Source organism: Oenanthe melanoleuca, chromosome 4 (genome assembly GCF_029582105.1).
Source record: "Oenanthe melanoleuca isolate GR-GAL-2019-014 chromosome 4, OMel1.0, whole genome shotgun sequence".
Taxonomy (NCBI): domain Eukaryota; kingdom Metazoa; phylum Chordata; class Aves; order Passeriformes; family Muscicapidae; genus Oenanthe; species Oenanthe melanoleuca.
This window is the reverse complement of record NC_079337.1, coordinates 18,693,543-18,710,106: the sequence shown is the minus strand read 5'-3', so window position 1 is coordinate 18,710,106 and position 16,564 is coordinate 18,693,543. Positions and strand designations below refer to the sequence as shown.

At 39.0% G+C, this 16,564-nt stretch overlaps 1 protein-coding gene across 1 annotated transcript in view; it reads right to left on the bottom strand.

Annotated features, from left to right (window-relative positions):
* The window catches only part of GRID2 (glutamate ionotropic receptor delta type subunit 2), a 662,777-nt gene that overhangs the window by 114,319 nt on the left and 531,894 nt on the right, over window positions 1-16,564 (bottom strand). The window contains exons 10-11 of the mRNA XM_056490497.1: window positions 9,237-9,434; window positions 1,503-1,815 (exon numbers count right to left, since the gene is read on the bottom strand). Of these exons, the coding sequence (XP_056346472.1) occupies window positions 1,503-1,815; window positions 9,237-9,434 (511 nt within the window). The remainder of the gene's footprint in view (window positions 1-1,502; window positions 1,816-9,236; window positions 9,435-16,564) is intronic.

Here is a 16,564-nt window from a genome sequence, read left to right as displayed (position 1 = left end):
AAAGCTTTTAGGGACTCCTGTTGGGAGTACAGCAGGGATGCTCAGGCTCATAAACCTGTGTGGGATGACTCACATTCATGCAGTAAAGAAACTAATTCACAAGGTCTAACCTAACAGGAAGACAGATGTAATGAGTCTCGTTCTGTAGCAGACCAACTGTGCTCTCACAGCTGGACTTGCCAAACACTTACACTGGGGATATTTTGGACAGAAAGAGAGCTTTATAAACCCACCCATATATATTCAAAAAACTTCCATAGTTCTCAGCTACTCTGAAGTCTTTGGTTTTATTTATTTAAAAAAAAAAAAAAAAATCACAAAAAACCCTGAAACTATCTCTTTAGCTGACCATCACTGCTCAACAAAAATGATAATTTTAAAAGCAGTATCTCTATGCTTATGTGTTTAAAATCACCTCTCTTGTGGAAAGTCTCAGTTTAAGCTTTTCTTCTTTTTTTGCATAGTGACATTATTTTAGCTTTTTTTTTATTCCATTCTAGGAGTTTCATACTTGATTTTTGTGTATACCTTTTGTGGATGTCACCTGATTGTTTTCAAAAAAGAATAATGTAATGCTAAATCACATGTTGCCAGTGTTATGTAAATATGACATCTTTACCTGCAGTGTTCCATCCAAATTCAGGCTAAAATACAAAGAACTGTCTGTGAGTCTGGGGCTGTAGTGGCCATGGCTCTTTGTAGAGCAGATGCTCTGTGAAATTAAAACAGGTGTACCAGCAGTGACTGAGGAACAATTACATGGATAAGCAAGAAGGTGTTCATTCTGTTTTGTTGCTGATTGTTATTATCTAAACCCCCTTTGCTCTTCTATTAAGCTGTGTTTTCTTATTCCACTTTGCATTACAACCCCAACTTGTAGACCAGAATTCTAAGTAGTTTATACCCAGCCAAGACCTGCAGTCACTGACGTCTTTAGGATGCATGGTTAAAGCTCTGCCAGAAGAGTTAGATTGTGAAGGATTTGGGAATATAGCAGAATTGGAGACCAGCCTGGGCTACACCAGATGCTGGATAGGATTGAGAAAGCAATCAGGAAGGTCAGAGAAGCTTGAATCTAAACATTATATAGGAAAATTGAAATAAACCAGAAGAGGGAGGAAAGAATATCAGACACAGTAAGATCGTTTAACGCTGCTGATTAGTCTAAACTTAGTTCAAAATCCAAATCCCAGCATTCTCTGTCTGACTAGGTAAGAACATAGCATTTGTTAATGTTGAATAATTCTCCAGCAACTGGTGAGCAATACTTTTTTTTTTTTACTCAGAGAAAAATCACCATTCTGTAATAACAAAACAAGAAATCACAAGCTGGCATGTAGCGCTCTGAAATTCTCAGGGTTCCCACACAGTGCAGCCAAATATCTAGGAAATCTTTTCACACAAGGCTTTCCAGTGCTCCCAGCTCCTTGTGGGCTGTGGGAGGGAGGCAGGGAGAGGAAGGTCTCTGCAGCAGTGGGGGTGACACACAGGTTTTCTCTCACCTTGCTGCACAAAGGATCCGTAGACGAACCACATGGAGTTGTAGAGCGTTGTGGACGTCATGGATCCCATCTGGAGGCGCGGGGGGTTGAGCCAGTTCAGGAGGTAGACCAGGAGCCCCACCAAGAGCACCGTGCCAGCAATGCAGGCCCACAGGGAGAGGTCAAAGGGGGCCAGGCAGGCAAACATGTCCACAGTCTTCTCTGCCTTGCGCAGCAGCACGCCCACCGAGTAGTCCATGTACCGCGTGGTGAAGTCCACCACGTTCTCCCTGTCCGGGGTGATGGTCAGGGCAGAGATCCCAATGTCAGCTCTCTGAGCAGAGGGAGAAAAAAAAAACAACCTGCATGAGTAGGAGCTACCAAAAAGTTCTTTGTTCCTCTGTGATTTATAGCAGCTAAGTTTAAGGAGAACCAGATGCCAAGACCATGCTCGTCAGCATCATCTATGTGAGCACAGAAAGGTGAGTAAGGCTAGAGCAGGGTACATCAACCTTTGGCACATCTGTTCTCCCTGTTGTTATTTTCCAAGAAATAAAAATACTATAAATACATATAATACCTGGGGGAAATCTATTTTTGGTCATTTTTGTCACCCTAGCTTACTAAAAGCCATCGCCGCCATTGTGGCAAAAGTCAGATTTTGTGCAGGTCCAATCAGAAGAGATTAGTTGCCTTATAGAGGCAAATTTATAAAATATTTTCGTGATTTGATGATCATGACAAAGGGCTACTACCCTAAGAACACCTGAAATTCCTTAAAACATCAATTTTATCTACAAAGTCTAAAGTGCAGAAGGGCAGATTCTGCATGCAGTTCCTTTATGATTAATTCCTCTGTATCCTCCTGACAAGTAATTCCTCCAGTAATGCCAATCTGTCCTTCAGCTAGCCTGGACTTGCTTCGAGCCATTTCCATTTCCATTTTTTTTTTTTTTTTAATTTAAAGAACACATTTCACATGAAAAGAGGATAAGTAACATTTCTTGATCTAATCATTGTATTTCACAGTATGCATTAGGTCTCCAGGGACACCAAGCACAAGTACAGCAGGTGCTACTTTACTTTTTACAGGTACAATTAGAGCTTCACTGAAAACAAGAAAGGTTATTTAAAGCAGACATATGAATACCATTTTAAAAAGCCCAAGTACTGAGCAAAAAGACTGTGAATTTTAGATGCTTTAATATGACAAAGGAGTTTAAAATATTTAAACTTCTACTACCTTGATTTAATCCATTTTTGTTCTGCCTAAAGCAGTGTGTGATCCTTTGGAAGGGGGTGAGGAGAGCACAAAAAATTGAAAATACTGAATCAAATTTTATTAACACTCTTGAATTTCTTTCTTCTTGCCCAAAGAAGGCAGAGATTCCTAGTTCCTTAGATATGTGATTTGAAATACTGAGTGAGCAGGTATGGCAGCTGAAACTGACCAGAAAATTTTGTAAATCAACCAGGGTCTTTTAATATGATGTGCAAAGCACTTTGCAGCCCATGGCACAAGCACACTCCTCATCACGGTGCTCTTAAGACTTCAGTTTAAATGATGTTACTTTATATTGATTGTTCACTGGCTTGAGAAAGTGGCAGAGCCTAGCTGGAAACCTGATGATTTGGACAAAAAAAAGGCTTTGAAAATATTGATTTTCTTAAAAGCTATGAATTAGGGCTTCAGCTTTAATTTGCGAGTTAAATTCTCCACTGTCATAAGTGAAGTTGTGTTGATGAGCACAGCTGAAAGCGTGGCTTCATGAATTCACTTCAGGTCCCTTCCTAACAAATTTCTGTGAGTGATGATTCAACTGCCCTTTGCTCATGGGCAGCATCAAACTCAGTCAGTAATTAGAATTATCCATGGAAACGTTCTGCTTATCTGGGGCTCCCTTTCCTCTCATTACAAACCTTCTGCCCGAGGAGTGACTCAAGTGACTCACAGCACCTGCTGACAGCCAAGCCTGAGCTCCAATGAGCAAGTGGCAAACCAGCCAGCATTTGAACTGTTTTCCTCAATTGTGAACATAAATATGTTTTTAAAACTATTTAAAAATAAAAAAAGTCCAATAGTTGTCAAACAGGAAATTATGACTGCGTTTAATGAATAGCCTAGGCTTTTCCCCTGAAAGTATATCAAAAAGCAAAATAGGAATTTAGGGGTAAAGGAGGACATGTGGAAAAAAAAAAAGTCCTAAACTCATCCTCTGCTTAAGTTAGCTGGGTTATTAATTATTAGTATATTACTAAAATGCTTCCCTACCGTACTAAATCATTGAGTTTCTCACTCAGATTGCATTGTTGTAAGATGCCTAAAGATTCTCTACTACAAAGCAACAGTAAAGATACTTTTACCAAATAATAGCTGACTATATGACTTTTTTTCTGGTTTTCTCCCCCTTTTTACAAGAAAACACTTTTTCCCCCCATTCAATACATTGAAGAGAATTAAAGATAAAAGCAAGACACCATGGTATCTGTGGAAATTCTACTTCTAATTTGCATCTCTGGGGAGCAGTCTTTCCATATTCCCCAGAATTATCCACTCAGCTATCAACCAACTGTGACAGTGGAACAATACTGTGCTAATGGAAATGTTGCATTTCCTTTGCTGTACTGCAGAAACAATTATGTCTTGCTACTTTATATGCTGCATATATAATTAAGGCTTTGAGGTGACCTAATTGTAGCTTTCCAGTACCTGAAGGGAGCCTACAAGAATCATGAAGAGAGACTTTTTTTACAACGGCCTGGAGTGACAGGATGGGGGGAAATGTCTTCAAACTGAAAGGGGATAGGTTTGGATTAGATTTTTGAAAGAAATTCTTTACTGTGAAGGTGCTGAGACACTGTTACAGGTTGTCCAGAGAAGCTGTGGATGCCCCATCCCTGGAAGTGTTCAGGGAAGGGCTCTGAGCAACCTGATCTAGTGAAAGATGTCCTGCCCTTGGCAGTGGGGCTGGAACTAGATCATCTTAAGCCATTCTGTGATTCTATATGTCTTTATTTCTTGAGAGGTACTAAAGTGAAAAATAGAAAGGAGAGAGATAGATCCTAACCTCTTAGCACTCTGGTATTTAGCTGCTTCAAAGAAGAAGGGAAAAAAAAAAAAAAAAAAAAAAAAAAGAAGGCTACATTGAGATATGGCAACTCATATTCTTAACTTACTGAATTTGGATCATAAACACCAGCTTCCCAGGAAACTATACTTTTAGAACAAAACCAAGCTTAAGCTTCACTTGATACATAATTTACTGTTAGTGAGCATACTTTATTACATATAGACTCTGTCATCTTGTTTCAATATTGGAAGATGAAAAAAATTAAATGCTTGTCATTAAAATGTCAGATTGGATCAGAGCAGACATCAGTTTGAAGAAGTAAAGGTTCACTTAGTGCTTTTGAGATACAAAGGCAAATGCATGCAATTATGTCAATATTTAGATATAAAGCTGACAATCTGAATTACAAACATCTAGAGCTCTCCACTCACTAAGTTTTTGCAGTGCCAAAATCAAACAACCATCATATGTCTTACATATGACTCATGATTGAAACTGTGACTCCTGAAACATATTGAAAAAACAGCAGAGGGCATTATTTTGCTCTGTGTGACCTGCATAGGAATTTAGATTTATTTTCCTTAGCAGCAGTTCTCCTGAGGCCATTGTAAAGCAACATAACCAGAATGAGAAAATCCAAAAGAAATGACCAAAAGGGTCTCATAGCCTTGCTACTGGTGTCACAGAACCAGCTTATCTGCAAAGCCTAGAAATCCCTGAAATGTCCCTAAGCTACTGCTGTAGCAAGCACATCTCATACACATGAAAATCAATCTTCCTGTGGTTCATCATCAAGAGCAGGGCAAAATAAATTAATCTATTCTAAACTGGTCCTGTGAGGGCCTTAGTTTTATCCATTTTCAGTGTAAATCAAGCTTCAACAAATGCTAGAAGTGATAAAATGCAGTCCCACATTACACAGTCATTAACATGGACATGCAAAAACTAATCAGAGAGACATTTTTATTCAAGCTAACACACACAGACCCAAATAATTCTCCTTTCACTCAGCTATTATTTTTTTCTCCTCACTTTGTCCTCCCTGTATGGTTTCTCCCTTCTTATACTATCCCCCTGAAGAAGGTGCAAGAGAAAAAGAGCCTCATAAGAGGCTTGTGCTTGATTTGTAGTTTCTCTTAGAAATGATTAAGCACGGTTTTTTTCCTTTTCTGATGGACCTAAGTGGAATCAGGCTTTCCCTATGCTATTTGCTTCCTCATGGCTCCTTGCTGGAAAAAAAATCCTTGCAATCAAGGTAGCATGGCAAGATGTGAATAGCAATGGTTGATGGATGTGAATATCAGCAGAAAGCCCAGAGTCATGCTGGAAAGTGCTCTCCCTGAAGTGGCATTAGCCACTTCTCTTGCCTGTCACACAGGCTTATCCCTCAGGCCATCTGGATAGAGGGAAACTAAAGGAATCTCTGTGAGAAGACAAAGATAATTAACAGTAAGGGAAAGATTTGTGGTAAAGCACTGCTCCCTTGAGATGGTTTTAGCCTCTCCAGAGAGGGCTGCAGCTCTCTGAACTAATCCTGTTTGTGAGATGAAGCTCTGCAAGATGCAGTGAGAGCCCTGGTCACTTGACAGGAGAGGCATTAGAGCACCATGTGCTTCTCTCAAAGAGCATTTATTCTCTGAAGATCACCTGGGTCAGGTGTTTAGCAAACATAAACCTTTGTATAGCAGGGTTACATTCTGGTTATTTTGACTAGAAAAGGTGTGCATGGACCAAGTGTGTATCTAATATAAGTCCTGACAATCAAAGGAGGGGAGGCTGCAATCAGTTTCCAAGTTAAGTTTCAAATTAAAGACAACTTACTATGTTCTGCTGATCCAGCTCCTATTTTAGCAGCCAACAGAAACCTTGTCTTCAAAGCTGGAGCAGAGTGAACTAGGCACAATGTCATGTCTGTGAAGCCAGCTGTGGGCCCAGGGCAGGTACTTGGCACAGCTGGGCTCCTGCCCTGCCACCCAGCTCCAGCAGGGCTGCTGCAAGCCAGGTCAGCCTGGGACTGCTCCCCCTGATACCAGGACCTGCACCAGAGACTGCTGCATGCTGAAGATGGTCAATGCAAGCAGTGGATATTGATCTTGAGCACAGAAATCAGTTGCTACAGCAACTGCTATTTCATATGGCACATCTTCTGGAGTGGCCAAAGACACCCTTCCCAACGAGATGATCACTACCTGGAAGGAGGCTGTAACACAGTGGGGATTGATCTCCCCAGAAACAAGAAATAAGACAAGAGGAATTGGCCTCAGGTTGTGCCAGGAGATGTTAGAATAACCTCATTCACTGAAAATGTGGCCAAGCATTGGAACAGGCAGCCCAGAGAAGTGGTTGAGTCACCCTCCCTGGAGGTATTGAAAAGGCAAGTAGACGTGGCACTCTGGGACATGGTTTAGTGATTGACTTGGCAGTGCTGGATAGCAGTTGGACTCGATGATATTACAGGTCTTTTCCAAGCCAAATGGTTGTATGATTCTGTGCACTCAGAAAGAGAAGGCAGCTATTTTCCATTACCCTTGAGTGAGACTTGTCTCTTGCAGAACTCATTCCTGGCTGACACACTAACAGGCAGAGAGTACTCCCACTGTTTCTGGAATTCCTCCACTTGTTGGCCAGACTAGCATGTAAAATGTGGTTGGGAAAACAAGGAAATGCTGTGTTTCAAACAGGCTAGGCCTCTAATTTAAAACTATTCTCTGCTCCTTTACTTCCCCTTATAAAGTTGCCAAGCGGATGGAAATTTGAGTTCTGGGAGCAGAACTCAGTTCACAGTAAATAAAAATGCAGCCTTTCAAGAACAGCTTGCACTTGGTAAGGGGTAGATAGGCACTGGCTGCTTGCCCAGAGGTTCTTTTGCCTTAAGAGGGACAGAGAATGGGAGAGAAGGACACAGTGAACCTTTTCTGCTAATTAATTATATAAGGGTAAGGAAGACGAAAAATTACACTGCCATAGTATGGGAAAAACATGGATTTTGACTTCCAAATGCAGTTCCCTTAACTCTTCACACACTGTGGATGTTCAGAAAGATTTCATATCCATGCAGACTCATTTACAGCAAAATCACAACAGGCTGGTAAATCTGTTGCACTTGAGACATGGATTTACAGATCTGGGTGGTTACCACCTTCAGTGAGCTATTATTTGTTTGAATCCTTGCCTGCCAAGAGAACAAGGACTCCATCCATGTTTTTCCTTGGAGCCATTTGAGTTGCTATGAGTTCTGCCTTAGCAATCATCCATTGCAAATAAATAAAAAACATCCCAGGCCCACTTCCATTTCCAGACCATCTGGAATTATGATCCCTCCAGTCTGTGTTATGCAGTGACCTGATGAGTACTGTAGAGAGCAGGGTCTAGCATAGCATCAGATTTAGAGGCAGAAAGAATGGTTAAAAATAATTAAATGGGCCATAGTGGTGTACATCTCAAAACTAGATGAGGGAATTTTGGTTGCTGAGGTTTAGGTGGTGATGGAAAATCTACTTTTCTAGTTGTGTCCATCTTATCAACTGTGAATACACAGTTCTACCTACCAGCTTCATAAGGACATGGGGAGGTGGCAAAGGAAGTTTATTATTACAGCATAGGTGTATGAAAGGTGATAGGAGTACAGAATGAGTAGCTGCATTTTTCCATTCCAACAGGCTTCCTGCTGCTCAGGAAGGCAGAATAGGTTAAAGCTATCAGAAATGTTTAACCCATGGAGGATATTATTTATTTACTTAATTAATTTTCTTTTCCTCTATTGAAAGACTTAGGTCCTGTACCTGCACCATGGTGCTCCTTACTGTTATCTGTGCTTATGAATTAAATTCCACCTGCACATTTGGAAAAACACTTCTGTAGCCAATGTCTAAGTCATTTACATGAATATCTACTGCAGTTCTTTAAGGAAGCACAACAAATGTATGACTCTATAGCTGTAAACTCTACCCCTATATGTTAATTAGGAGCAAATACAATACATATATTCACAGTACAAGTGAGGCACCAGCAGAATAGAGTCTGCCTAGTCTTTTCTCTCTCAATGGGAGAAACTCCAAACAAGTAAGGTGCAAGGAGTGGGTAAAAAGGAAAACATTGCATATGCATTTGGTTCAATTTATTTATGATAGAATATTCAATAATTAATGTCAAATTAAGAAGACTAAATGGTTTATTAATTACAGAACAGATAATACATTACTCTTGATTAATACATCTACATAATGTGTTATTGTATACCAATAAAACATTTTCTGTTGATTATATACTTCATGTATTCATCACACCAACATTTTTCTAAGTGATGTACATTATTTATGTAATGTAATTACTGCAACACCAATTTTTCCTCTTTTGAACAGCCTCTTCAATTCATCTGTGTCAGGTCTTGCCAAACTAATTAGGATGTCATGCATCCCATCTTTTGACTACATTTAGATTTTTGGTTGAAATAAAAAGGAGATTGCCCTGCTCCTTAAACAGTTACTAACAAGTATAATTTTCAGCTTTTTCAGAGCTGTCCAATGCACACTATTCAAGTGCTGGCAAATTGCAATAAACAAATTGTTATCAATTACCCATGAAAAAGGTTACTGGCTGATGCAAACAGAACATAACACATATTTATTAACCTTATCACACATTTATCACACATGATTGCTTAGTAAGTTAGGAATGGCCTTACCTTAAACACCAGTTCTCCTATCAGGCCGTTCCATGACCCATCATCCTGAGGGCTCCCATACTTGTGATCTGGTGCTACATAAATTTCGTATTTAAAGCCGAGGTAAGTGGACAAGGCTTCCAACACATCTATTGAGAAGCCCTGATACTTCTTTGGTTTTCCCAGAACATTTTCAGACACCATGACAAAGGGCTCTTCCTAAAAAAAAAAAAAAAAAAAACAAAGGAGGAGTCTGTTAATAAAGCAATTATACGCCATGTTTGGGTGCTGGTTTTTTTTCTTTAAGCTATTAAAATATTTATATGGAACTTTCCTAAAATACATTGTTAGCAGGGAGGATTCCACAGCACTGCCATTTTCCACTAGCTGGGCAAACACTGTATGTAATGCAGCCACTAATTCATGTTGTAAGGAAAGAAAAACATGGAAAAACTGAAATATGTATTGCTCTTGTCCTACTGTAACCTGAATATAGGCCAGCTAAATTTAAATATCTCTGTCCAAAGAAACTCCATTTGATTACTGTAGAGGCAATCAATTATAGGACTTAAGGCTATCTGTAAGAATGATTGGTGAATATTCATCCAAAAAATGACTGTCATAAAGGATACAAATAATACCAAAAGCTGATACTAAAAGATTTCCAAACAACATGCTTTTCTTACTTTCCTGAAGACTTGTAATAGTTTTCTCTATTTTGTTATTAAATTGCCCCTGCCCTCTTATTCTTCCTGTTGCACAATTAATTTCTAGACATTCCTCTTCACTTTTTCCAAAAAGGATACAAAAAAACCAGATTATATTTCTAAGGAATAAAAAATATATACATTTGTCATAGATGGATTTCACTTAGGCTTGTTCCTTATTTTCTCTGAAAACACCTGTCTGATCTAAGTACAGCAAAATTTTAAATCATTCCCAAAAGCATTACCTATGTGCTGAAACACATAGGTAATTTTAAAAATATGCTACATGTCTTTCTTTTAATTCATTATATAGTGTTATAATTTTATATAAGGTTAACAGAAACATATATTCTGAGGTGCAAAAAAGTTACTTCTGACTTGCCATGGCTTGGCCAGGACAAGCCCATGAAACTACTCCTAATTTGTTCTGGTCTGCAAAACTGACAAGCAGATAGAAAAAAACCAGAATTTACTTTTTGTGGTGTTTGTGGCCAAAACTTAAATTGCATCTACAGTGGCATTTATTATTCTACTATTAATATCTGTAAATTACTTTGAAGCCAGAGTATTGTAACCATTTTTACATTAAACCTATACCTCACTAATGTTTTTAACTTACTGGAATGTCCTTCTACATGAGCAGGTGTCACTGAATTGCAGGCAGGATGTTCTTGAAATAAAAAAACATCATTTGTAAATGCTTGAGAAAATATTCTCAAGGACAGCCACATGCTGAGGACGCTGCCCAAGAAGAAAGGATGCAACCAGACTGCACTGGCAGGATGTTCTTTTCTGACTCTGGGAAATCCAGGAAAAAAACCCAACCCCAAACCCAAAACAAATAGAAAAGGAACCAAACAATTGCATCACTGACCAAAAATTAAAAAAGAGTTAAAGGTGGGGCTGCCTCAAGTTGTTTTTTCTAGTTGTTAGAATTTCTTTCTTCCATATTATCCAAATTCAGTGAAATTGGCTAAAAATGGGGGAGGGAAAGAAAAATGAATTTTTAAAGTAGTTTTCCAGTGCCCAGGTTCCAAGAACATTGGAGAAATTGAGACTAAGTTGATGAAAGCCTCTCTTAAATGAGAGCACAGAGTGAATTCAGCTTTGCTGATCACCTGAATGATAGATTCCATAAATATAAACTTAAAATTACTGGAAAGAAATATTTCTGCAACAAATAAAAATGGTAGTTTATCAATTTAAACGCACTATGCACAAAATTCTAAAGATTTATGTGTACAAAGGACGTATTAGAAGCTGAAAATATTCATATTAGAAAGGATTAATTTTTATCACTAAATTATTTAGAAAATAGTTGCTAATAAACTGATTTTCTATCCAGTTGCTAATTGTAGTGATTTAACATGCTGTTTAAAATGCAGTTTGTCATAACTAATATCCTTATTAGGACTTAATAGTCCTTTATTAAGCAATGTATTATTGTTTGGTGTTGAGAGATTTACAAAAAAAACCCCAATGTCCAGTGTCCTATATATAAGTAATGAAATATAAATAGTCAATCAGCTTCATGCCAAGCAACTAACATTTCACAATTTTTGTTGAAGTCTGAAGCAGCAAACCATTTAATCACATTCCAAACCAAACAAAACCAATCTACTGCCATGATGTTTTTTGTGCAATTGTTTACATTTCTGAGAATGCATTAAAAGAGGACAAAAATATTTGCCTTGATATTTTCCCCACATAAATGCTGCAGCCTGAAACTAATTTTTTTTTTTTTCATTGGGAGGTTGATATGGGAGCTATGGAAATGTGCATACATCCCTACAATATGGATGTTAAAATTATTGTCTCCATCTTTGAGAAAGTTGAAGATGCAGAAAGAAAATAAACACAGCAAAAAAATGAGGACAATGATGAGCTTGTAGAAAGTAGGTGTGAAAATCTAATGAGCTAACTGGTGATTTTGGAGGTGGAAAAATTCACCCGGATGATGAAGGTTCCATTCAACCCAAATAAATTCAGGGAAATCCTGATACACTTTCCCTCCAAAGCAAGTGTTATTTCAGGCTATATAAAAAGGTCTTTATCAGAGAATCCATACAATTGTCAGCCTTGGAGTTGCTCAAAACTCCCCTGGACATAGGGGAGTTCCAACAACCTGCTGTAACATTTACCCTGGTCCACACAGCTGCAACCCAAGGGTCCCTTCAAAGTTAAATTGCTCCAGAATAAGTGAGGTGATCCAAGGCAGGCCACTGCTGCTGCTTGTCCTTTTCTTTCTCTTGGAAACACCTCTCTAGGGGACTTATGAGCCTCTCTGGGGCAAGAGCAGACTGCACAGCCTGTAAAGCCAGGGAGGTCTGGAAAAGCAAACAAGTCACAACACTCATGGCTGAGGAGAAAAATTAAAGAGAATGAATGGTTTGCACATCCTTAACTTCTCGTTTTTGCAAGGTTGATGATCTGCCTCATTTAACCACATAGGCAGCCAGTATATTTAGGGGATGATTTTTCACCCAACCTCAATGAGATCCTTTGAGAGAGGGGCTATTTTCATTCAACTTTACCTTAAACGTGCCCCCTTGTCAACTGAATGCAGCACTACTAAGCCTGTGAGAAGGGCTCCTTCTCAAAACAGCTCCACAGTTATCACTGCCTGCTTTCTTCTTGGGATCAAAGCTGTGCTGCCCTGACCCAAAGGAGGATTTAAGGGTTTAAGACCTGGTGGATTTCACACAGGACTGTGGGTTAAATGTGGTGGACACTAAGCACCACACAGCCAAAACCACCTGCAGCAAAGTGAAAGTCAGCAGCAAACAGGTAAGGGTTATATTGGGTGAAGATGTGCATATTGCTTTTCACAAAAAGTCTGGCTTCAGAGGTGATTATGTCCCCAAGCAAGAGAAACTGCAAAATGCTAGACTGGCACAGCTAGTTAGGATAAAGATGAACCCATGATTATTGGCAACATGGCATAAAAAAGGGAAAGCATTAGGAAGATGACATGATAATACAAGTATTTTGGGGATGTAGCTCAAGAAAATGTTTGTCTCCATTCATTTCCCTATTATCACATGCTTTAAAGAGGAAGTCACAAGCTAAGACTGATAGAGGTTAACAATATGCTACATATTAAAACTGATATAATTTAACATTCCCAGCATCCCTGGAAACTGGTGTGAGATGGCACAGCATAACATCTGGGTCCTAGCCATGTCCCCTCCTGGCAAAAATTAACTATACCCTGGCCAGAACCAGGACAATGTGCTAAATGGTTCAAGCATCTAAGACTTAAAAGTACAAATTACACTTCTTGTTCACTGTGATGAAATTCTCAGAAATACCAATAATTTGGATAAAATATCTGGTTTGAAGTAGTCTTTTTATATTCTTTACTATTCTCCCTAATAAAGTTAAAAATAGGAAAAGAGAAAAGCTGTTGGGCACAGAAGACCTTCATGCTTGAAAACAGAAGGAGAAATACTCAAGCTAAATAGCAGAAAAGAACAATTAGGCTGAGTTTAACTTGGTTGTGTTAATTAATTAGACAATCAAAGAGAAACATCTGTTTGTAGCTGTGCTACAGATGTGGATGATAAAGTCAAGGAATAAATTCCAGTCTTAGAGGAGGCAGGCAGGGAGAACAAGAGAATGCTTTTCAGATGTTCAGTTCCCTAAATCCAGAGCCTCTGTTTGGGATGGTTTTTAGCCAGCAGGATAATGACTTCAAATTCCAAGCTTTGATAGTAATCTTTCAGTTCCTCAATGAAAATCCAGTTTTGAGGAATTTTGTACAGAAAGCTCTCTTTTTTGATAAATTACAGAAAACTTTATTGAAAGACTAGAAGAGTTTCAATCAGATCTTAAACACAGCACTCTAATTAAATACATGAGAGGAAGAAAAAAGTTGTGTTCAGCAGGCTATTTACAAAGAAATAGTGGTCTTAGCTCAGCTGTTCATGACTTTACCCCTGCCCACCACCTCATTAGGAGATCACTGGGCAATAAGATAGATTTTTCTCTCCAGTTAGAGGTTTGGATTCTCTGCCTTTGAGACTTATTTCAGGATAGAAATTATATGGAGCTCTGACACACTGCTCTGCTTCACTTATTTGTGAAGGTCTTTTGCTTGATCAAAATATAAAAATGCTAAAAAGTGAGGATGTAGTTTATAAACAAAAAAGCAAAAGCAAAAAAGAATGCTTTGTATTATTTTCCTGGTCAGCTAAATCCTCTTTACCCCTTAGCATGGACAGAAACTTCCTAGCCAGGGCACTATACAGAAGACACTGAGTAACAAAATGGCTTTTGAGGTTAGAGAAACTAATCACTCCTGGGATTTACAACACAAATTGGAGCTCTATGGGAGCTGGAGGGGTTTAGCCTGGAGAAAAGGAGGCTCAGGGGGATATAATTGCTCTCTACAAGCACGTGAAGGGAGGTTATGGCAAGGTGGTAATTGTCCTCCTCCCAAGAAAAAAAAAACTGTAAGAGGAAATGGCCTCAAGTTATGCCAAGGTGAATTACTTTGGATATTAGGAAAAATCTCTTCACTGAAAGGGTTGTCAAGCTTTGGAGCAGGCTGCCCTGGGGAGTGGTGAAGTCACCATCCCTGGAGACATTTGTAGGTGTTAGGGACACGTAGATGTGGCACTTTGGGACATGGTTTAGGGGTGGGCTTGGCAGAGCTGGGTTAATGGTTGGACTTGATGATCTTAAAGGTCTCTTCCAATCTAAATGTTTCTATGAAGAGACTTCTGAAAGTAGGTAATTATATGGGTGGTTAGAATTCATAAAGCATATGAAAATGACCTGTGTGTCTACTCATCAAAAATTTCTGAACACACTGAAATATAATACTTTCATAGCAAAACTCTATTCATCAGGACTCTACATTCAGTAAATGTTCCCACTTTCTCTGCTGAAAGTAGTGAGAGCAAAAGAAAGTGAGAAATGAAGCTCAGCTGTGGGCAAGACTGTCAATCTGTGCTTGACACTGACTCTAGAAACAGTGGGCAGGCACATTAAAGGATTCCCTTAGCCCAGGCTGAGCCTTGGCAATCTCATGGAGTAAATATTCACTGCAACACTTTAAAAACTCCCATTCCCTGCAAATGTAAAGAAACTGCTCCCCAAACTGAAATTCACACTTATTACTAGATCTCTCAACTCTCTTCCAATGGCTGCTGGATGACCAAGCACAGCCATTATAACCAACAAGAAACACTAAGTCTGATAAACTATAACCAAAACATTTCCAAGCACAAGATGCTATTGTCTTGTTGCTAGGCAAAATCACTTTTTCCTTGACTCAAAAAATAATGAATGGCCCCCTTTTATATGTGAGTCATTTTGCATGTCCTTCCCCAAAAGATTTTGGTGAATTATGCAGCCCCAAATACTTAATTTTCTCAAGTGCTTCATTGACCACTGTTTTGGGGATTTTATTTGGCTGGGAACAGCACAGCAGCTTGTTATTTTTAATTGAACAACAATGTACATTAATTCATGCTAGAATCAATGACCAAAATTTAATTGAAGCATTTCATCCTTTCATTACAGAAATTCTCCCACTATCAACAGTTATAGAATAGCTGCAAAACCTAGCACAGCTCCCACCCCTTAATAAAACCAAAACATAGATGAAGGAATCCAATCTGCAAGATCTTGGATAACTAAATATTGTGTCAATGGGCTGTGCAACCATACTGGCACCAAAACCCACTATTCTCTGATCCTGTGTTTTTCAAACAGATTGATTAGAAAGTCAGCTGTATTAACAGAAAATCACTTTTTCTACAGTAAGAAGCTCGTTCACATCCCAAAAATGGAGTACAATATTAAGGGCATTTTACATTTGGCCTATTCTTATCCATGTGTGTAGTCTGACACTTTGCTGTTTTCATTTTCATCTCCAATTAGACATAAAGTTTGTTCTTTCAGTTACAGTACTTTAAAGAGTATTTTTTCCCTCCTGAGTGAAATGGTATCTTCTGGATTTATGATAGTCTCTAGTTTAGTCCTATTTACAAGAAATGAACAAAGAATGTTACTCCTCTTCCCAACCCCTCTTCCTCCCATTTCTCAGCAATGGACTAAAATTCTATCAAAGCAATCTGTGGCAATGGTCTATTAGGATGCTGCCAAGCTTTGTGTATTGATTTTAATTCACAATAACTTAATGCAGGTAACAGCTCTTTCTGAACCATAGGACAGGAACATGGATTGAGATTGGAATTGATTGGAGTGTTTTAAAGTATGTCTGAAGAGTACAATGGTGGCTTTAATGCAGATAGTTCAGATACCTGAATTAGCAAAAGTGTGGTGTGGGTGCATGAGCCTGCTGGGAACTACCCTGGACTCCTTCCAGCAGCCTTGCAAGGGCTCCTGCTCATAAGGAGCTGTGTCACACAGCTCACCTTTTCTACCTTGCAATAGCATGGAAGGATAATTACAGTCAAAGAGCCTCTTTCTGTTTCAAAGTCAAATTTCTGTGAACTGTGTGAATTGCTCTGGAATGCAAATATGCCCATGGAGCAGATGGGCAAGGGTCAGAGAGGAGATAAGAGCCAGGGAGCCCTGAGAGGCAGCCCTTGACACAGAGATGAGTTAGGCTGGTCCTACCAGGCTTTGCACTGCCCCTACCTTGCTGTCAAGCTGTGGCCCCAGCCAGGT